General features: G+C 35.4%; 1 protein-coding gene across 1 annotated transcript in view; it reads right to left on the bottom strand.

Annotated features, from left to right (window-relative positions):
- LOC140148623 (phosphatidylinositide phosphatase SAC2-like) overlaps positions 1 to 23853 on the bottom strand; it is an 87043-nt gene that overhangs the window by 55661 nt on the left and 7529 nt on the right. Inside the window, exons 2-4 of the mRNA XM_072170640.1 lie at positions 18351 to 18431; positions 10119 to 10255; positions 2828 to 2950 (exon numbers count right to left, since the gene is read on the bottom strand). Coding sequence (XP_072026741.1) covers positions 2828 to 2950; positions 10119 to 10255; positions 18351 to 18431 — 341 coding nt within the window. The remainder of the gene's footprint in view (positions 1 to 2827; positions 2951 to 10118; positions 10256 to 18350; positions 18432 to 23853) is intronic.

The following is a 23853-nucleotide window of genomic DNA, read 5'->3' as shown; positions in this document are numbered from 1 at the left end:
GCACGTGTTTGCACTATCAGGGAAGTTGACTTAATGTTTATTCAACCAGGGAAGTGACTGACCATTTATACCAAGAAAAGTCGCACTTTGATAGCAACAATGTCATGCTCCTGAGCAACATTCCTCGCCAGTCTCTCAAGTGAGTCTCAACACGCCCAAGCCGCGAAACACACCATCGCGTGGAAGGATGTTAAAGTGCTAGACCAGGACTCCAATTGGTTTAATCGAGGTGTAAGGGAAGCCATCAACATCCGACGCCACCCCAGTTCACTGAATAAGGACAAAGGCCGCCACCAGCTACCACCGGTCTATGAACCTGTTCTGTCACATGACACCGTCAGTTCGTCATGTGACATCCCAGATTAATAAACTAGTCACCATCAGTTTGAAAAAGACACAGAGTCGTTGTGTCGAAAGCTCACGTAAGTGAATAAATTTAGTTGTGTGTAACGGTTTAAACTCTACCAATAACATTTAATACTGACTTTTGAAACCCGAGTGTGACTTGAGATTTGGCACTGAATTTGATACACAATAAAATGACATCGAATTGCAACTTTTCTCTAGTGTAAACGGGGTCTTATAACATGTTTCCACCAGGGCAGTTAAGCCAGAGCACCAGAGGACTAACACCACAGGTATATGGTACTTCACAATATAGCAGTAATGGAAAGAAAAGTGCATGTTTGCCTTTTTTTGGTAAAAATAATTTTGACAAATTTCAAATGGTGTCACGAATGTAAACACCAGTCTTCTAATTTGCATATTCCTCCAGCTAGTTGTCAAAATACAACAACTGTTATTGGTCTATTTATATAATGTCTATGGTTTCAACCAACTTGCTACTGTTACATTAATTGATAATGGTATTATCATTATTTTATCTCAATTGGCAAATAGATAAGTGAAGGAATTACCAAATCAAAGGAATAGTTTACACAGCTTGAACATTTAGATACATATGTCATATTACAATGTATGCCGGAAAAGGAAAAACAACTGAAAGTTTAGATTTGGAATGAAATTGGGACACATGTAAAATCAAAATTACAAATTATTAGCTCTTCATCTGGTTGATTATGTTGTTTAATTTACGGTGTACAAATATGTCAAAAAGATTTTGAAACTTTAATGAAGATACATTTTATAGTGAATGTGTTCTCTTTATAATATAGCTCCAAACCTCCAACAGCATTTCGTCAGCTCCTTGCATACATTGGCAATTTATCATTTCCACAGGGTTCGCACACACACATATTGATATCATCGTAATGAACACAAGGGTGATAACAGTGTGAAAAATCATTCATCATTTTTTATTTAAAATATTCACAAATTGCTGTTGTCAGGGTGATTGATTAAAAATGTATTAATTGTATGGTTCTTGTAATCACTGTATTGAATGAGTTAACAAAAATATATGGTGTCACCTATAACAGAGGCATATTGCATGTCTAATTAGTACATATGTATTTTTGTGATAAAATATATATATGTACACAATTTCACTTATTGGCAAATCCTATTATTCAAGTGATTTAAAGGGATCATAGTGTATTTATCTCTAGGCTGGTTGTGCTGCAGAGGTTGCGCTGCTTTCTGTGAATACTACAATTTTGTCCATTAATTTATTCTTCTGTTTTTGATTTTTTATCTTTGCTATCTGATAACATTCATGTGACGTGCATATTTGAATGGCTTAACTTCTACATTGTACCTCCTATTTAATTCCAGATGAAGTGTATGTCTACCTTTTTCAATTTGAATTTGCATTTTTGGTTAGTAACCTTTGCCTGACAACAATAATTTATATTTGTTAAACAATGTGTTTACCTTACCTTGGATTGTGTCAAAATAATTATGTCAACCTTTTATCGCAAGTTGTACAATCAAATATTCTAGTATTTTTGATATGTCAAATAATGTCCTCAAGAAATTGTAATTACGAGTTCAAATGATGCATCTAACCTTTAACATGCATGCACCCATGATGTGCAGGATAGGTCCCAAGTAGCTGGATTAAATGCCTACAATGAGATGTACAGCAAGCTACTCACACTAGGCTGGGGCTATTCGGCATGACTTCTACTGCTAGGTCACTGATCATGTCTTATAAAAGGGAGCTGAAGTCTAGGGTATAGATTGTCACTAATGGCTGGTATCAGATGTACCTTAGTTTTATATATGCTGATTCATCTTCAATAGTAATATTAAGAGTTCTTGTTTAACAGTATAGGCAGTAATGGAAGACATGCCTTTTGTCAGTTAGGAATCTCAATGATGTAAAGCATCCATTGTAACATGCAACACGAGGAAGCACAACCTGGCGTTAATATTCCTGGCAACATTCTGTACATATATATGATTCAACAAGACTTTCTGAAACTAAAACGTAGTACAAGCCTCACCAGAAGGATTGATTGCATCAATCTTGAAAAGAAACAGCGATGAATTGATGGTGGGAAATAAGATCTATAAGGGAACGGGCCAAAAGAGGCATGATGTCCTATAAATGAAGGGGTAAGTATTGCCCCCAAGCAAATAGGGGTCGAAACTCGGATCCTCCATTGAAGCATGTACAAATGGTCAACTCATGAAGGAGGGCTTCCACCTACATGGTTGTTACACCACTGAGTTACAAAGACACAAGTCATGAAAATTGTCTATCAAGTGGGAAAGATAAAAAAATTGTCTTTCAAGATGAAAATGTATGCTACATGTGAACTGTTCTGGAGAAGACTACATGTATATATTGTCAACACAGTGACAAATATCATGTATAATATATTTTGTAAAGAGAAACAAGATTTAAACCAGCCCTATTTACCTTTTTGACTGTTGCTGCAGCTTTGAGTTGGTTCCATGTTTTGCCCAGTGGATTCTGTTGACCCTGTGCAGGTATCATTATCATCTTGGTTTTCTTCATTCCAAAATGGTGCTTCTTGCATCTCTGTAGAGGAATAAATAAAACATGAATCGCAAATTAACAGAAATGTTAACTCACTTTAGTTTCTTTGATGCACAGTTGCAGCGCCAAAAAAAGGGCCATTACCCTTCACATTTGAGCATTTTCCCCACAAACTTGGGTTCTCCCTCACCATCAAAAAAAAAAAAAAAAAATTGGTATTGTAGAATTGTAGATGGAGGTATACATACATGTATGTATTATCTTTAGTTGCAACTTTTTCCAATTCCTATAAAATATGAAATGCCTTAAATATCACTATTAGCATACTTTTAAAGATAATAACAATACATTAAAACAATATTAACCAAAACCTTTCTTGCACAACACAGAGTGGTAGTGCTATTAAAATGATACACATTCTAACTATTTGGTGCTTAATCTTGGTACAATTTACAGAAAGCTTGATTTTAGATTTAACACTCTCTTAATTCAAATTTAATTTTCATCAAGATTTAATCCTAAAATGAATCTTTCTACTTTCTCTTGGTAACTAACAAAATCAATACATGTAGTACTTGATGAAGAAAAAAAAACTGACACAAACTTTATTGTTTCAATTGCTTTAGTTTCAAACAACATTCACTGAGAGCCAAGTCTTGAAATGGCAAATTGAGACAAAGACAACAGAAAACAAAGTACACCAAACAGGTGTAAATGATACAGAATGTCAGTATGTCACCCATCCACCCATCAATCATGATTACATAACACCCTGCAGCTGGTCATCTATACATGGTTCTCCACTTGCAGTGCCTCTCTCATATTTACACTCCTCCCCTATTCTGAGGTCTATGCACTCCAAATCTATTGTCCATTGTTATGGGTGATGTATATGGGGAAATCAAATCAGAAAACTGTATTGTTCCATTCATTGGAAATGAGGTTATTCCAGGTCTGCAAGATGGGTTCATCAGTTGCTTATGATGATGTAATAATATCTTCCTTAGCAAGTAAAAAGCTTAAACTGGTTAAACATGTTAAAGTGTTATGCATACATTTTTTATTGTACCAGACATTTATTTTTGGAAATGCATCAATCTTCCAGGCGAGTACGAGCAGAATACACAGTCTGCAGCCTCTTTGTTTGTTATGGTTGGTGTCATTTTTATTCTTTACAGTACTTTATCACAGAATGTATAAAGTAGCATTTACTTGGAGAAGACACTAAAATAGTATTTTAAAATAAAAAAAAGTTGTTCTACGATTTTTAAATAAAAAATGCACAAAATAACTTTGAGGAACCTTATTTGCATAAATGTGTTATTCATTTTCTTTCTTTTTTAAAAATGACACTGAACTTATTTCAAATTATTTGCCACAAAATAAACCCTTAAATACATAGCACCTTTCTGCTAAGACTGCAAAATTAGCTTTTAAATCAACTAAATCCATTAATAATTAATGTAATTTCTGGAATTGTTACATGACACCACTGCCAACATGACACCACTGCCAATGAACCAACTAAAATTAAATAAACTTTGACCCACTTAATATACATTGTACATGTGTATCCACCTGCAACTGACGATAGAAAGGAAGAATTTTTATAATGAGATAAGTACTGATGCATATTTGTAATTGATACACTTTTGGTTGGTCATGATCAGATGATGCCATTCCCAATTGGGTCCGTGGTCAATTTGCTATAGCTGATACCCGGTACCCCAGGTCAACATAAAAAGTGGTAACCATGTGTGTTCTAAATTTCGCAGAAAAGGGGTATTTTGTTGACTGAAATCGCGGACCGCGAAATCGCGAAAAAAGGGGGTATTCTGAGCATTGTCTTCGCGAAATTTAAAAAAAAAGGGGTATTTCACAGGTTCGTTTGATCGATGTCTTCAGCCCTACATACATAGGCCCTACTGTGTAATTGCCAAAGGAATCTTGTAAATTCATTCCCTTTCCAGAGATATCGGCAAATATATTCGATTTGTATTTTTGTCCCGGTTTTTTTGTCTGTCGACAGACAGAAAATATACAATCCTATGGCTATGGACCATTGAAAATATACGTTTTTGTCTATATCTCGTCAATGGTAAGTCCCGGCGGTAAGTCCGATTTGTGGGAGTACAACAGACACAAAGTAATGTTCATACTTGCACATTTTGAACTTAATATATTAAAATATTTGGAAACATTTAAAAGGGGTGTCTGGAAATCTTCTCATTGAAAACCTTGAAAAAGGGGGTATTTTTACCCTGATTTTGTCAGTGATTTGGCAAAAAAAGGGGGGTAAAATCAATGAAAAATCAGTGAAAAGGGGGGTTTTGAAAAAAGGAAGAACACACATGGTTACCACTTTTTATGTTGACCTGGGGTACCGGGAGCTGATATGTCCAGATATATGGCATGGTCATCTCTCTCTATCTCCAATATATTTTATAATAATTTTATAGTGAAGGTAGAAAAGATATCATACACTTCTCACGATGGGGATTGGGTATATGGCGAGTTAAGGGATAGGTGAGTTACCGAGAGGCAAAAGGCAAGTTAGTGGACAAGAATGAAAGGTGAGTTAGTGGAAGGTGAGTTAACACAAGGGGGGAAAGGAGGGTTGGTGCACAAAGAGTTGGTGAAAAAGGTGAAAATCAAGCAAGTTAGTGGAAGTAAAGGTCAAATTCAACATGGTGAGATTAAATGCAAGTTTTTACCTGTTTTGACCTACATAATAATGCAATGAAGCAACTGAGTTTAATTAATTTGCTTTCTATTCAAAAATAAAAAAAAAAAGAAATATGAAAGTCAGCTTCTGCATTTTGGGCAATGTGTTTAATGTCATGCAAAAAATCCTTTTAACATTAGACTATTTCAAGGATATCATTAATATATGACAATACATTTACAATGCATGATCAATTTTAAGTGAAATGCTTTTGTAAGGGGGCTGACATTTTCTTTGGAAGGGGGTCCCAAATATGTTGGCGACCGGAGTCAATTTTTTATGACCCCCCCTATCGCGGGCAATTTTTTTTAACGACCCCCCATCTTGGGTCGAAATTTTTTATGACCCCCCCTTCCACCTACACAGACTCAAGACAAATTATTCATTGCCGGAACTAAGGTGTGGAGCGCGCCAAAACTTAAGAGTGAAGAAAAAGTGTGCGGAGTACGATAACATTTTTATCGTAAGTGTAAAGAAGGTGCGTGGAGCGTGTAAAAATTTTGCATAGATTGTACGCACATTTCGATTGTGAAGTTAATGAATGCGCACGCTGCCGCACAGCGTGCGAAAGTTTAATAAAGCCATTAATAATTCTATACCCCCCCTATTTTGGGTGTTAAAAAATTATAACCCCCCTATTTTTGGTCTGAAAATTCTATGACCACCCCCCTGTATTTTTGGGTCCCCCCTCTGAAGAAAATGCCAGCCCCCTAAATATATAGACTCTTTTAAGAGCCTAGACATGTTAACAAATCTTCAAATAATTTAGTCCTTGATAATAAACAAAAAGTACCGGTAATTATACTTTTCCAGCTAAAAATTACAAGACACAAGAAACTTTATAAAAGAAAGCTCTGCAATTTATGTTATTTACAAAATACAACCACAAAACCTGTACATGTGTGGTGCATAAAACTGCACTGGATGTGTACAAGGAATTGTCAGAGTTATTGAATGTAAAAAAAGGGTAATCGTAACACATCACCTTCCATTGAGGTCGGAACATTTGAAAGCTAGGCAGCAAGCAGCTAGCGAAAATAGCAGAAACTGTATCATGCCCACAGCTACAAGAGAAATAGGAGAGTGTCGTTGCCCTGCTGTGCTACTTGAATAAGGAGGGAGCGGAAGAGGATGTCATTATTGAAAATAAAGATGACTTCTACTCACTGGGAAATTGTGCACAAACCTGGCATGCTGAGGAAAATATATGATGCTTTAATTAGGAACAAGGAGGTATACTGAAACATATACCTGGGTGGATTTGGTCCACATCTTAATTGAAATTCCAGTGTCCTGGTGCATTTATTTACAGCTATATTTGTGTATGACGATTTTCATTGCGAGTTATTGTACAATTTTTTTGGCTGTTTATTTTGTTTTATGTTAAATTAAGTTTTTGGAATTGAGCACAACCATAAAAGCTCATCATTTAAAAGGGGAAACACTGAATAAATATTACTAATATCAGATCATTGAAAAAATTATTTTATAAGCGAGTCACTTCAAATTTTACTGAATGAGAACTTGCTAAGTTATATTAACCCTAACGCTCCTGAATACTACAAAATACTACTTGATATATGCGCTGTTAGTGCATGCATCCCACGTGGTGTGATGACGCAATCGCCCTAAGTGATATATAGGCACGCATGGTTTCGCTGGCCAGCTGAAGCCCAAGACCCGTGGCAAAGTGTCGCCGACCGAGTGCTTGGCATGCGAGGGTCTCAGGTTCGAATCCCACCCAGAGCAAACAACTTCTTTCCTTCTTTTCTCTCTTTATTCTTTCCTTCTTTCCCTTTCCGTCGCCAAAAAGCCCTTAGGGGGTTAGGGTTAGGTTACCACTATCGAAACTCAGTATAGGCTTCCTTAACCCAACCGCTCCTGAATACTACAAAATACTACTTGATATACGCCCTGTTCGTGCATGCATCCCACGTGGTGTGATGACGCAATCGCCCTAAGTGATATATAGGCACGGTTTAAGCTATTAGCGAAGCCCAAGACCGTGGCAAAGTGTCGCCGACCGAGTGCTTGGCATGCGAGGGTCTCGGGTTGAATCCCACCCAGAGCAAACAACTTCGTTCCTTCTTTTTTCTCTTTATTCTTTCCTTCTTTCCCTTTCCGTCGCCAAAAAGCCCCTAGGCGGTTAGGGTTAGAGTAGAATGGTCTGATGGGGGGGGGGGGTCCCTATCAACAACCTCATCCCCACTTTTCCAGAAGCAATGGAAAGACCATATCTTTCTCATTTACCCTGTGCAATATTATTATGGCTGAAAGATGTTTTGTTCAGCTATTGTGATGCGTGACATGTCTGCAGTAGATTAATCCACTTATTATTTATAATGTATTCTATAGGCCCTTTAAATGTGCATTTCAGGAAGTTGAGGATTAACAGGGCATTTGGTTCATAATGCAAATTAAATAAGCTCATTATTATCATGCCTAAAAAGGAAATATTAATGCACAAAATGCATGACTAACCAGTAACCACCCAGTCAATCATATTCATCACATCAATTGTTCCCCAATATTGTAGCAGGGAACAAAACTTCACACAGAAAATGGTATGGAATTGATTTATGTAGTATCTTGTCTCTCTCATCAAGCATAAAACAAACTGCACCGGAGTCACAACATGTCTCTATGCCTATACTTACAAAATAAAATTGCAAAATTACCCTAACATCTATTAACATTCATAACAACCTGTTTTTATTACATTTTGTACACAATGATAACTACATCTCAGATATCAATACCTAGAGGCAAAAGTTTTCATTATTTTAACATTATATATTCTGGAAAAACATTTCGTATGCATGAATGAAGTTTTGAAAACCGAAGGCAAAATATAAAATTACATGACGTGAATAAAAGATCTGAAGCATTGGAAAACTGTTGAAAAACTCCTAAAATTTCCATTTTGCAGAAAGGATTTTTAGTGTTTACAAATTGATTTACACGGCCTACTTTGGTGGGAACACAAACATAAGCATTCATCTTATTTGATTGAACATCAATTTTAGGATTTCTTGAAACACAACACCAAAGCAGCCCCGAGTAAATATCAAAGTGCCTCTGAACATTCATTTTAAGGGCATGCACACTCATTTGACAAGTAAAATAATCTTATGTCAACTCACATCTATGATATCATATTTCTTGTTTCAAATCGGTTGTTGTTATCCGCATTTGATCAAATCCAATAAGTGTATAGCAACATTTTTTGTTTTCAAAGCATTCAATTTGATGCTTATGCAAGCCCCCATAAGTTAATCCCAACTGACATTTTACAAGGAGTGTTTGATCTTTGTTTTCTCTTTGGTTCATCCGAGTGTTCTAATCAAATCCCTCAATTTGATCATCAAGCATCTTCCCTGATTAAAGATTTGAAGATTGCAATGATGATACCTTTGAAAGGTCACCAATTTCAAGTTGTTCAGTTGACTAGAGGATTGTCAAGTGCTTCAGAACTTGGATTTTAGGATGCTTATGGGTGAGTGCAGGAGATACTTGTGATAATTTACATTTTGTACAAGAGATGAGCTGCATATTTATTACGGTATCTTATAAAATGGGTCATAATGCTGACTACATATGCACAACTGGAATGTACATGTTATATCGAGTCAGTTACAATTAACATTGTCTTGAAGTTGAAAGTATGTATATCTTTCAAGAACAAATTTTAATAATCTTATTGTTTTCTTATATACATTCTTTTGATGAACCCCTTCCTCATCAAACAATAATTAAAATCATGAGAGTACATGTACACACACCACTTGGGCATTATTTTTAAACTACCAATAATGCTCATTTTCTTTCTTCACAGGCTGTAACATTTTTTAATGATCAGATTTGTACATCACTGTTGTGGTGAAGTCCACACCATCCAAGTTGAAATCCGAATCCTAGCCATCTGAGTCCGAGTCCACATCCGAGTGCTTGATGTCCGACTATCCGAGTCCGATACACATGTAGAGCCAAATTGAAGACTCCGGAAGATGCCAACAAGTTGTTGTTACACTGATTATGCAGCATGCAGCTGGTTAAAAATTTGGTGGGCTGGAAGCCTGGAATAATTCGCAAGTGCGGTTTTTGTTGTTTCCCTGTCATGCGCTATGATTGAAAGATAAGTCACCTAAATTGGAGAAAAGTCAGCCAATTGATCACGAACAATGCCGTAAGTCCCACAGATCACGAACAATGCCGTAAGTCCCACAGAAAACTGCAGTAATAAAATTGCAGAGAATAGTAATCACCCTCTGAAGTCACCATTTGGGATAATGGAACCGGATTTAAGGACATAGCTGGGGGAGGATTGGGGGTCCAAAAGGACCAAATTTGCCCATTTGCCCTTTCACTACTACTAGACTGGCAAAATCAGCAATATAATTTAATTTTTGACAAACAAAATGTATTCTTGTGTGGGGGACAGAGCAAGGGAGGGTGTTAACTTATAAGTTTTATCGCCTGATTTACCTCAATTTCCAGTTCAGGATGTCCTGTGTCAGACAAAGGCAAGATGACAATGCGTGTGATACTATAGACTTCATGTCCACCAGGGAGGGTCCCTACCAGGCGCCGTCCAGCTATCAGGAGTAGACGCCAGTCTGACTCTGAAATTAAAAAAAAAGGAAGGGAAAAGACATTATTTAGCTGAAATTATGGATTGTTAACAAATTAGTTAAAAGCGAGGACAAAATGTACTTTTGAAAGCAGGAATGCTAACTGTTAAAGGTTCAAATCTAGTAATAACTGACAAACAGAACAAGAGTAAGTAAAATGTTGATAGACTTTACACACATACATGTATGTAGCACCACAGTGATGTAGTATACTACACTTAAATTATGTTATACTTAAGATAAGGATAATGAACTGAGTGCAATGCATTCGTCAAGATAATCGCACGCGCCGTGGAGTTATTGCATTTAGCTTGAGAGACGATAGGATCGAAAGCTAAATGCAATAACTCCATGGCAAGTGCAATTATCTTGACGAATGCATTTACACAATACATTATCCGTCATACACTTTGAGTGTAGGCCTATTAAAACAATAGGCAATATTAATTGCTGCATTCATTATATTAGTTTTAATATTAGGGAAAATATCTTACATTTTAAAAACACCGTCAGGACATTGACCAGCTACGTAGCATTTAACTGGTAAAGAAAATCAATCCCTGTAATCAATGGTATCGATTGCGCCATACGTCATACTTAGGTAACTTATTCACGCATGGTTTAATTGACTTGACTTTATGTTGTGATCATTTAATATCGTGGCAGGCGGCTGACACTGAAAAATTTGCATGGAAAAATGACCCGTCTCCTCCGCAGCCAATTTGGTTCCGCTCCATCGAAATCAAGCCGGTCACGGAGGAGACTACCCTCCTTTGTGTTTGTTCATTTGTGTATGGAGAGCCCTTTTTGGAGTCCGAATGACTTAGGCTACGCTCTCAGCTAGAGTCCGACGCTGCATTGCACTAGAAATACCTTTTCTGTGAAATCGCTATAGAGCCAACCGGGAGCACGTATTCGTTTTGAAAATATAGCATTAAAATTAGTATCACCCTTGTGGCCACCGTGCAGTGGAAAACCTTCATTCTTTCATTAAAAGGAAATGAAAATTAAAACAAACACGGATCTACTTGTGCACCAATAAATTTGGCACAGCAATTTGTCTCAAATATGAATGAATTTTAAGAAACATACGGGTTATGATGAACATTGACCTGACGCCATGATAGTAGGATCTATTAGTCGTTTTATATACAATGTATATACCGTATTGTCATAATACCAATATTTGTCATTATATATAATGAGTAATATCTAGCAACGTAAATATGTGCAGTTCATATGCACAAACGAATACTGATCTTTATGATATTCAGGTTTTTGTACATCACATATAACATGTCACATAGGAGGTCATACGTGTTGACCTTCATCTATTGTATTTGTTCATCTGTGTATGGAGAGGATTAGCGCCATTAAACGCCATTAAAACGCCATCAGTATTAGGGCGTAGTTCAGTGAACTCACCGGATTGCTATTCCAAGTACTTTGATAATACAGATAATATGTATTAATGGGTCGAGGCGATTGCATTGAAAAACCTAATAAATTATTCATAACAGTTACGTAATCAATCGATAGTGCGGACACTTTTTATTTGCAAACCACCAAAATTCGTGATCTTTTAGCGTTGGAAAAGAAACCACGTGAATAGAGTGCCCTCTCAAGAATATCAACTCTCTGATCGTGGTTTCGAACACAGAGAGCACTGAACCAGTTGGAAACGATCGATTTAGATGTCAGACTAGTACTACGGTGAATATCAACTGGACTTTATAGCTCTATAATTTGAACTACTTATATTAAAACACACGACATTGGGATTTAACAATTTGTTCAGTATTATCATAGGCCTTCAAACACATGTGTTTGAAGGCCTATGGTATTATAAAGCATGATCATGATATTATGCGCTAGTGTGTGTTTCCGGCCCGGCTATGTTATTTTAGATATAGGCCTACATGTATTTCATTTGTAAAATGCTGAATATTTTGCAATGGTGTCATCTTGTATAATTATGATCCACCTGTTGTTGGCGCTTTTTAATTAATAGAAGCTCGATTATTCTCATTTGATGTTTGATTTATTTGAGGTCATTAATCATAATTTATGACAATGATATTTGCAAGGGTGCAACTCTACTAGTCTTATTACAAGACTGCCCTATCCCAACCCTAAACCCTAATCCTAAACTCCATAAACGAGGACTGGACTCAAGTCTAGCGAGTTGCACCTTATTCGATAATTGTACACTATTATAGAACACCGTTTGTAACTATACCATTTTAACACCACAGAATGTATATTCGTACTTTTTTGTTGGTATATATATCGAACAGACAATTATATAGTTATGTGATCTCTGTGTCTAAAGCGCCACCTAACTCTACTTTATGGTTATGTGAAAGTAGTATTTCTAGTATTTGGCGTGCACGTATTATCTAGAATCTATTGTTTAGCGTGCAGGTTTTAGATAATGCATTGTTTAGCGTGCAGGTTTATATAATTTGGGCTGTGAAGGGTAGTTCGCGAAAATAATGCACGGGAGAAGAATACATAACGATGAATAGAAACGGGCACTAGAAGTGTATAATTGTATAACTACCTGTTTAGGCCCTGCGTGTTTGTTGTTGCTGTTGTTGTTTTTGTTATTACACTTGTCAGCATTGCTGTTATTATTATTGATGTTGAACATTGTTATTGTTGTTGTGATGGAGGTATTTTTGACAAGCAGGAAAACTATTGGCACTTTTCATGTTCCGTCCATCAAACTCATCTTCATGAACAATCGGCAAGTAATCTAGCTGTCTGTAGCTTTGGTTGCATTCATACATGAAGAAATTGTGATTGCAAGCGTGGTAGACTTTTCCCCAAAACATGTTCAAGCGAGACAAAGTTGATTATTTGCATTAAGTATGTCTCTGGGGCACACACAATGCTAGCGACACACAGAAGAAATTAATACTGTACTAAGATTAAAATTGGATTTAATATCATCAGCTGAATTGTGCCTTCCTCCTTAACTGGGTCATCTTAGTTTCAATATAGAGACACTGCAATGTATCAGATGGTATCTACTCAACTATCTTGCTCTCATCTTTGGATTACCAAATAGGACATTCCAACTCAAATCCATACACCCCCTATGGAAGACATGGCCTTAATCTCCTACACAGGGGGTGTAGATTTCAAATGGACGCACCAATTTAAGTAATCCCATTTGAAAATCACACTCCCTGAGTGGTAGATTAAGGTCATGTCTTCCACAGGGGGTGTATGGATAACTGGAATGGCCCAATGTGGCTAACCAGATTTAACACAAAGAAGTCTTGATGCTCACTCAAATGTATTACTTTACCTAGCCTGGCAAATATAGACTAGACAAACAATAGGATGCAATTTCATATGCTGTTATGAAGTGTTCTACATGTACATAAATACAAGAGGTACACATACACACATTTTCCTTTTCATTTCCTTTGCTTGAGCTGCACTATAACAAACAGCTTAAAAAATAAAACAAAGCTAACGATAAATTTCTGTTCACTTTGAATAATTCAACATAGTTGGTTTCAAAATGATTGAGCATAAATTGAGCCAGGTCTCAAAGTTTGAGCTGGATTTATATTTCATTGAAGGTTCAAAATAAGCAGGAACCAGGGACAAGTTTGTCCCTGCTGAATCTGCAAATACCATTGGTTACCATGGAAATCTTCATGACCAGGGGGAACTTTTTATTGAAAATTAAATTGCCCCAATGCACTGAGGCACAATCATCTTCAGAACAGCATAATATTCATTTTTGTTCCGCATTTGCCCCAGGTTGATGTGAAATTGCTACAGTTTAAGAGAAAGACATACAAACCAGGGGTAAATTTCAAAAGAATAACTTTGCCCCTGCTTCATCAGATCTTATTTCGACCCCTGTATTTTGTAGCATCAGGCTTTATGAATGCAACTGACCTGCCACGTGTAACTACTCCACAGTAAAAGAATTTACAAACCTTCTACATCTTGAGTAACTTCAAAGAAAATTCCCAAAATAAATTATACATTTGCAATTGTGTATTCAAAAACATTCACAGCTGCACTGTGTGTTCATACATTGTACATAATGTACAACGTACATGGGCAAAATTAATTAATTGATCAATGTACATGTACATGTATGATGCATAATCATGTATCAGGACTATCCGGTATTAGCCCAATTTGAACTAAAGCAATGATGTACAATTTCCATCAAATTTTAATTTTGTTATTCTTGACTGAAAATGCTGAAATTATATATCAGGAAGGTTACCATCCATTTTCTGCTGAAATAACAAGGTACAGTCTAAACAAACCCCATTGGCTATTTTGCCCATACATGTACAATGTATAACATGGAGTTTTATGGAGGACTTAATGTCTGAATGCGACATTACCAATGTCTGAATATAATGTCTAAATATGACATTAAGGTGGTACGAAAGGCAAAATCAAGTTGCTCTGATTGAGATTAAAATAGACTTGTTGCAGAGAGATATGCAAAATAATCTTAATTCCAAAATTTGAGCCATATCGGACAAACGGTTTTTGAGATATTGCTGTTGAAAGATTCTTTGTATTCTATTGTTTTTGCCAATATATTGATGAAGTTAATGAGGAAAATTGGCAAAATGTGCTCATTAATATTAATTTTGCCAATATTTTGCCAATATTTTATGAATAAACCTTCATACTACTTTTACCTTTAAATTTTGACCGAAACTTTGCCAATGTGTCTCTATGACCTAAACCTTTAACATGTGATTTTCCGCCCATCTAATTTGCATAATTAATTAGCTTTAAGTATAATGCTAATTAATTATGCAAATATGCAAATTAGATGGGCGGGAAAATCACATGTTAATGTTTTAGGCCATAGAAACACATTGGCAAAGTTTCATGTCAAAATCATATAAAATAAAAGTAGTATGTAGGTTTATTCATAAGATATTGGTATAATATTGGCAAACATGAATATTCATGAGCACATTATGCCAATTTTCCTCATTAACTTCATCAATATATTGGCAAAAACAATAGAATACAAAGAAACTAAAAACATGTATATCTTGACAACCGTATGTCCCATTTCCTTCAAACAAAAACTATTTTGCTCAGTGTATTTAGCTTAACTTATTCAATCTATTCAAATGGTTCTATATTCAGTTTCTGTTTTCCAGAAACATCGTTTCGAACCCCCTTAAGTCAGTGTCTGAATATGACATTATGTCAAAATTGCTCTGTTGACCATGTTAACCTGACAAATACAACAAATTTTGGCTGATTCCATTTAGGTGTAAGTTGGGACATACATGTATGTATATTTACCTGAGTTATATTAAAATCTCAATAAAATTCTTCATCTTGAACACAGTGAAACTATGCCAAATAAAACAAGATTAAATTTTGCTTGTTGTTGCAAAACTCCATTTTTAAATTGTTTTCTACTTGGAATTATGTGAAATTTCTCTGTTTTCCATAAAACAGAGTTCTATGGTCCTAACATAAGGCACTTTCAACCAAACCCCCTCAGGTTAAAGGGTATTGTGTAGAGATAGAGATGAAAATGCCGGGTGAATATGATGTGTGAAAATCGGCATGTGCTATAATTTCACACCTACATTGTAAGCTATTGACTGTCTATACAATTCTCATCCCGGACAATTCTACCGCACATACATCCATAGTCATGTATTGACTAACACAGCGAGCTCAAGCTGCATTCAATTACTATACCGACTACCTTAAATGCTAGCTATTATAAGACAAATTACATCATTGGGTTTGCAAGGAGGAAAATGGCTTCAATTACCGGTACTGAAAAGAAATTAAACAACTTTCTTGTTGTTTCTTATACTACATTGCATTTTATAAGATGATGTTCAGCTAATAAAAAAAATCTAATTATTTTAAATAATTGGTAATTTACACATGTAGGTCAACAGTACTGTATATTGTTGTGTATACACCTTAAAATATTTTTATGCCCCAGAAATTTTAGATTCGACTGTCTTATTAGAAGCCACTGGTACTCTTAAGTATGACTATAAAGCATTAGGAGAGACATTGAGGACACCATTTTGGTAACTAATTTAATTTCCCAGGTTAGTGGATCGTAGCTAATGTGAACTGGACTTTAATTAGGAATGAGCTGGTAATATCACTCAGTAATCAATGATTCACTATGGATTGCTAACCTGTCCAAGGCTAGGTGTGTATGCAATTTATAAACGTGTAGTTAACCATAGACCATGGAAGACCTTCCATGGTCTATGAGTTAACTTAGCACAATATGATAAAGGATTATTATTTTGAGAAAAATAAATCCTTGCTTGTAATATTAGATAATCTAGAATAATCAGGATGAAGTAACTTGTTTTGTATCCTTAGTCAAAGGCAAGGGAAGTAACATGAATTTTGTCTTTCCTTCGTCAAGGCCAAGGGAATTTTTTTCATAGACTACAAGTACTGAGCCAGAGCCACATAGTGTCTGCATTCAAGGGACTGAATTCAAACTAAATTCTAGGCACATGAAAAATGTTTTTGTATTTTTTTTTGGTATTGCAGTTTTTTTTGTAGATTTTGTCAAATGCATTTTTTTACATTTTGACAATATGCGGGCCATGCATAGATTTATCATGCTGAATTATGTAACTATGTTATTGGCTCACCCTAGCCTGCTATTTACATGTAGGTTGTTTAATCTATATGTACATGTATCTAGCTACAAATAAAAAACAAATTATTAAAGTTGTTACAACAATGTAAAGAAGTGTATGGAGGAATGGATGGGCAGTAATTATATAATGTCAGAGCATGTTTACATTATGCAAAGTCAACATTCATTTAATATTTACTGCCCATTTTCAGGATACTGTTAAAAGTAATACTTTTTTCCTGTACAAATTAGGTATTATTCTTAGCCGCTGCCATGCATCTATCATATTATATAACATAGTTAACAGCATTTGTATCTGAAAGAGGAAGCCCAACCAGTGCAGTTCTTCTGGGGTGACAGGGTTATCTCTGAATTTGACAGGTGCTAATTGATGCAATAACATTAAACCATCAATTGGCACATCTTTCAAATTCAGAGATAAACCTCATCACTCATTAATTTGATACCCAGGCAGGTTTGGTTCACCCCAGAAGAACTGCTCTGGCGGAGCTTCTTCTTTATAAAGTAAAATAATGGGCCAAAAATAATGATGTCGCCTGTGTTAATGAAACTATAGATGCACAACAGCAGCTAAAAACATACATTTATTCTTATTTTTAAGGAATCAGATAGCAATGTTTGCACATTATTTTTGTGGGAATTGAGAGCACCAAATTGCATTCTAAATACGAGGAATGTCCTTCTGATATAAAATGATTTTGATTTCTTTTTTAATTCACGATGTGATACATATTTTATGGCAAATTATTAAAAATTTATATTTTTTATATTTAACAGACCTCGAAGTAAACTTTATAAATCTAATTATATGTACTTAAAGTGTATAGCTGGGAGGAAAAGCCATCCATCATTTATGAAATCTGACCTTTCAGATTGCAGATATATTTCCCCAAAAACAGGTCTTTTGGGAAAAAATGTATATCTTCAATATTTAAAAGGTCAAATGATGGTCGGCTTTCGCTCCCAGCTACACACACTATATACATGTCATTAGCTTTAACATCACATTTACTAGGACTGTTAAATGTCAAAGATATCAATTTTTAATATTTTGCCATAAAATTTGTTTCATATTACAAAAAAAAATTATTTGGTAAGGACATTCCTCATATTCAGAATGCAATGTGTCTGGTGTGCTCGCATGTCCCACAAAAAATAATGTGCAAATGTTGCTATTCGATCCCTTAAACACTTCAATTAAAATAAAAATATTAATCATACCAAATTTTAATGAAATTAAATCGATCAGTCCTGTTGTTGCTATATGCACCTCCGATTGGATCAAACAGCATGTACAAGTTAATTACAAGAACTCTCAAGTTTTTAAGAATTCACAATATTTTCCTGTACACACTGCTGGACCTGCCTCTGCTAATTTACTGGTAAGAAATCATTAAAAAAGAATCCCAAACTACTAACCTGGGTGGACCTTCAGCTTCCCAATGACACCATTTACGGTCCCTAAACACACTGGATTCCATGCTGTTGCTATTGCTGCTCCTGTAATAAAATAATAATGTGTATAAAAGTCACATAGTTTTTATTCAGAAAGGGGGAATCTTTACAATCTCAATGCATAAAGTTAGACAGTTTTAATTACATAATTTCAACCTTGTTCAGACCTTGCCGTTTGAGGTGTCGCCACCGCTCCTGGGCCACCGCTAGCCCAAACTTTTTTTCCCTCGCCATAAATATCGCTTGCTGTGAATGACCCAAAATTCAATCCAATTTACATTAAAGTTGGTATGAACCATGGCATGTTTTTTAAATGCCGAATTCCGTTTTCTTGAATTATATTCATTATTGTGTACTTTAAGGGATCTAAAAAAGGCGTTTATTATGTTTCGACAGTATTTTTTGTGGGACATGAGAGCACCTCAGACCTGTCGAATTGCATTCTGAATACTGAAGCATGTCTTTCTGATATCAAATAATTTTCATTTTTGAAAATCACAATATAATACAAATTTTATGACAAATTATAAAAATTTGATATTTTGCAAATTTTGATATAATACAGTCCTCGAAGTAAATTATATAAATCTAATGACATATTCTTAAAGTGTATGTAGCAGGAGGAAAAGCCGACGGTCAATTGAAAATTTTGACCTTTCATATTGAAGATATGGATTTTTTTCCCAAAAGACCTAATTTTTTTGGTGTTTTGGGAAAAAAATCCATATCTTCAATACGTAAAGGTCAAAATTTTCAATTGATCGTCGGTTTTTCATCCCACCTACATACACTTTAAGTATAAATCATCAGATTTATAAAGTTTACTTCAAGTACTGTTAAATATCAAAAATATCAATTTTAATGATTTGCCATAAAATGTGTATTAAATTGCGAATTTCAAAAATCAAAATTATTTGATATCAGAATGACATTCTTCGTATTCAGAATGCAATTGATATGTCTGATGTGCTCTAATGTCCCATAATAAATACTGTCCAAACGCTCATACCCCAGCCCTTAAGTTTGAACTGAAAAATTTTAGGTTTTTAATTTTTTTGACCAATTTTCTATCATTTTTAAATATGGTATTTCACCATTTTCCACATGAAATCGTCCACATGGTCAATGGTGGGAAATCTTGCCAATCTCGTTGCTAACGAGCGCATATTTATTTTTACGGGTACAATCGTTGACTGAATAATTACCACTCTTTTCAAAGACACGAGTTAGTCTTACACTTACAGGTGCTAGTAAAACATACAATGGACTCAGCATAATGTGAAATTTCTATAGAACTCGCCAGCAAAATGTATGTAATCCGATTATCACCATGTCAACTGAATCACGCTTTTGAGTTCTACACCACGATCCAGTTACCAGGGAGTTACATAACCACTTCGCTGGTGAATTACAATCCCAGTCAGTTAATGATTAGTGCAGGGCAATACATTTAAAAATCTAGTGTAAACCCATTGCTATGGTGGACTGTTACATCACTACTTCTACAGCGAATACAGAATGATTCAACCACTCACATACATGTATGTAGTATCATGCTAGTGAGTGATTAACCATATGAACACGTTTAAAATCTAGACGGAAAGGCCGGCTTGTTACACAAAATATTACATGTTGTACCTGTTAATATTAGGTATAATCCATTTCTTTCGTTCTTGTTTCTTTCTTTGACAGGTCCATTGTGTCTTCATGCTGAAGCCTATTTTGACCATTATGTTCTGATGAATCCAAGTGTGAAAATGTTGGATCCAAAACATTCTAATAATATTAATAATCAGACAAGTTGGGACTCAACTTAGCTGGTCAAAGGTCCTTTAAGAGTCACTTGCGGGGAAATACCTACATGTATGTTTGTATTAAGGGTACTTGCCTATCAATTTCATTCAGGGGCGTGTTTGAGAAACGGCACAGCGCATTAGTAAAAAGAATAAAAAATACTAAAATTTACACAAGGGTTCGAACCACTGCCAAGGCACTATGAATGCTAAAGATGCCTACTGTGCCACGGTGACTGTGGTTAACATTCGGCGATTTTCAAAGATATACAATACACATTTCTAGTGTATTGAAAATCAGATTTTCGTAGAAATACAGTCATAGAAAGACATATGACTCTACTTGTCTGTTTGTTTTTCATTTAATACAAATTAATTTTGATGAATTGAACTGGTATGACTCTTAGGACTCGTGATAAACGACAATTAATTTTGTAATAATAAAATGAAAACGATGGGTCATTCACGACATCATTTGTAATTCATGTCAAAACCTGGGGAGTGACCACGTACATCCGTGTATCGTCTTAATCGATACTCAATGATCCAGACAATACCATTTGAATATACCGCCCTTATGTATGCACCTGCTTGACACATCTTGTCACTTGCGGGAAGATATACTATACCCTAATAGCTTTCAATAGATACCCCATCGTAAATAGCTCTCTTCATTACATCGCTGTGCCAGTACATGTATATACGCGCAGTGTACATACTTTTGAACCATATTTTGTTCAAAAATGATAGGAAGGGACTGTTTTCAGCTAAAAGGTTGGCTATCAGCAAATGCCCAATGACTGGGCGGCCAAACTGAGAAGTCCCTAGTGATGTAATTGGTTGAAACAAACCCCAGAAATAAACTGAGTGAGTTGCTGAATATTAGGAAGGCACACAATCCGGGAGTAAATTGAGCAAGAAATGGTAAGATTTCTTGGGATTTCAACATTCTCAGATTCACAACAAAATACCCTATTTTTTAATTTCACGAAAAAATTCATTACATCGCTGTGCCAGTACATGTATATACGCGCAGTGTACATACTTTTGAACCATATTTTGTTCAAAAATGATAGGAAGGGACTGTTTTCAGCTAAAAGGTTGGCTATCAGCAGATGCCCAATGGTATCAGGAAGTGTTGCTGAAAGGTAAGCGTACTCATTATTTATTCAAAATTTATTTAAATTTATAAAATCCGAATGGGAAATCCGAAAAAAAATGTCAGGTCAAAATTCTCACCCTAGAAATACTGTGAAATCAAATTGAATCAAATTTAGGCTCCGCAAACAATGTTCAATTATTCCCAGAGGGGTTTGCTACACGCGTATAATAAATTATGATTTGGGGTTAATTTGAGAAGAGTTATGCCTCAAGTTTCAAAATACACCGAGTGCACCTTTTTTGACCAAAAACCTTGACAATTCAACACTCTGTAAAAACAAATCAAGAATTATCTGGGATAATTGCAACTAAATATATGAACGTTATGATCTTCAGATGCATCATTAATTTCATGACTATGATATTTAGTTGTGGAAAAATATTACTTTAATATTTTGGCGGGATTATTTCCCACCAAAAATTTCAACCAAAAAGAGAAAGTACCCTTAAGGGGGTACTACACCCCTGCCCAATTTTGTGCCTATTTTTGCATTTTTCTCAAAAATAACAGCGCATTGGTGACAAGTAAGATATGCATATTATAGGGGCAAGGACTACAACTACTGCACTGGAAATTTTATTTGAACAGCACAGACAACAGTTGTGGAGTTACAGTCAAAAATGAGGGAAAACCAATATTTGATCAATAAATCATAACTACTTGCCTTAGGTTGCTGAATTTTCAGTGCAGTAGTTGTTGTATAATATACATCTTACCTGTCACCAATGCGCTATAATTTTTGAGAAAAATGCAAAAATAGGCACAAAATTAGCCAGGGGTGTAGTACCCCCTTAAATGCTACTTCTCACACAAATTAAGCACCTTTGTACCCAGGTGTTGTCACTGCCTATTCAAAGGCGTAACGCATGATCGTTCCCAAAGTCAAAAATACTCCCCTATTTTGCATGGTTTTAAGTACATTTTCAGCATTTGTTACCCCTATTTTACACAAAAACGGGTACAAATTAGCCTTGAAAATTACCCCCATTTTTTGCATTTCAAGTACACTTTTACAAAAAGCACCCCTTTTTTAACATTTCAAGAACACAAACCAAAGAACACAGCGGCCAAACTGAGAAGTCCCTAGTGATGTAATTGAGTAAATTGAGCAAGAAATGGTAAGATTTCTTGGGATTTCAACATTCTCAGATTCACAACAAAATACCCTATTTTTTAATTTCACGAAAAAATTTCCTCAAATTCAACCTAATAACGAATTTATCATACCACTAAGTCATTCTAAATATTGAAATAATTATGTTTTTAAACAGTTTAATTCCTGCTAAATAGGAAAAATATTACAAAAAATAGATGACTGTTCCACGATTACATGTTGCGTGCATTGTATGCGTGCCGGTTTACGCTGATTCGCCTTTTATACGCGTACCTCCCGCACATCGCCAGATCGGCCTTGCGTAAATACGCCTCACTGACTAGATATAAAGCATAAAAGTACGACTCACTAACTAGATACGAAAATATATCAGGTTAGCTGTGTTCTTTGATGTTTACCTTAGTGGTATGGTAATTTAATTTATTGGAAGCAGTGCAGGGCTTCGAAAAGTGAGGAAAATAATGAGGTCAAAACAACTTTTTGAAAACAAGTGAAAATGACCAGGGAGTTTTTGTCTCAAAAATTAATTAAAATAATCATAAAAGCAAGAAACGTAACTTTTTAATTAGCATTTAGTTCCGTCACATGATCAGATCAGACATGCCAACTTTGAAATCCAGATTTCCGTACTTAGAAGAACAAAAATCCGTATTTTGCACCCTAAAACCGTATTTTTTTAAATATGTACCTTTTGCATACCTGCCAACCCCAGAAACCCCAAAAGTAGAACACATAATTGTGCGACCGAGCACGTAACGGCCGGGGTCCAGGGGCCCGCCTTACGAATTTGTAATCAAATTTGGCAATACCAAAGAACCATTCCATCAAGGTAATAAATCAATACAGAAAGATGCTTCCTTTACGAGTTATCACTCATTGAAAGTGCTACTTTGCTATACTTTACATGGAAGCAGTCATCTTAAAGTCATCATATTTCCTTAATTACACAACTGATCAAGCTGATTTTCGGATATGTGATGCACAGTTATAAATTAATTATTAAAAGATTTGGTGACCTCAAGTCGACCTTTGACCTTGTATGTGACCTTTGACCTCACAAAATTGGATAAAGTATGTAGGCCAAACAAATTGATATATTGGGTTTTGTTACTTCTAATGTTGTTAGAAGCATGCTTTGTTAAAACTTTCAAGTTCAGAAAATCATTGATCATCACCATCATCATCATTATATAGTATCAGTCGGTAGGCCTAACATCCGGCTTTGTTCATGTTTTCCAAAAAAAACATTCTCAATGCCAATGTTAATTAGAAGATTGTACTGGGTATAGCAGTTGTTATGCATGGTTAAAGAAAAATATTAAAAATATTAATGTGCCATTGCATGCACCATTGAGAAAACAAAGTCGGAAAGCATCTTGCAGGCTTATTCTTTTGCAG

The sequence above is a fragment of the Amphiura filiformis genome, chromosome 3 (genome assembly GCF_039555335.1).
Source record: "Amphiura filiformis chromosome 3, Afil_fr2py, whole genome shotgun sequence".
Classification (NCBI taxonomy): Eukaryota; Metazoa; Echinodermata; class Ophiuroidea; order Amphilepidida; family Amphiuridae; genus Amphiura; species Amphiura filiformis.
The sequence above is the reverse complement of the archived record's forward strand: the minus strand, read 5'-3'. Positions and strand labels throughout refer to the sequence as shown.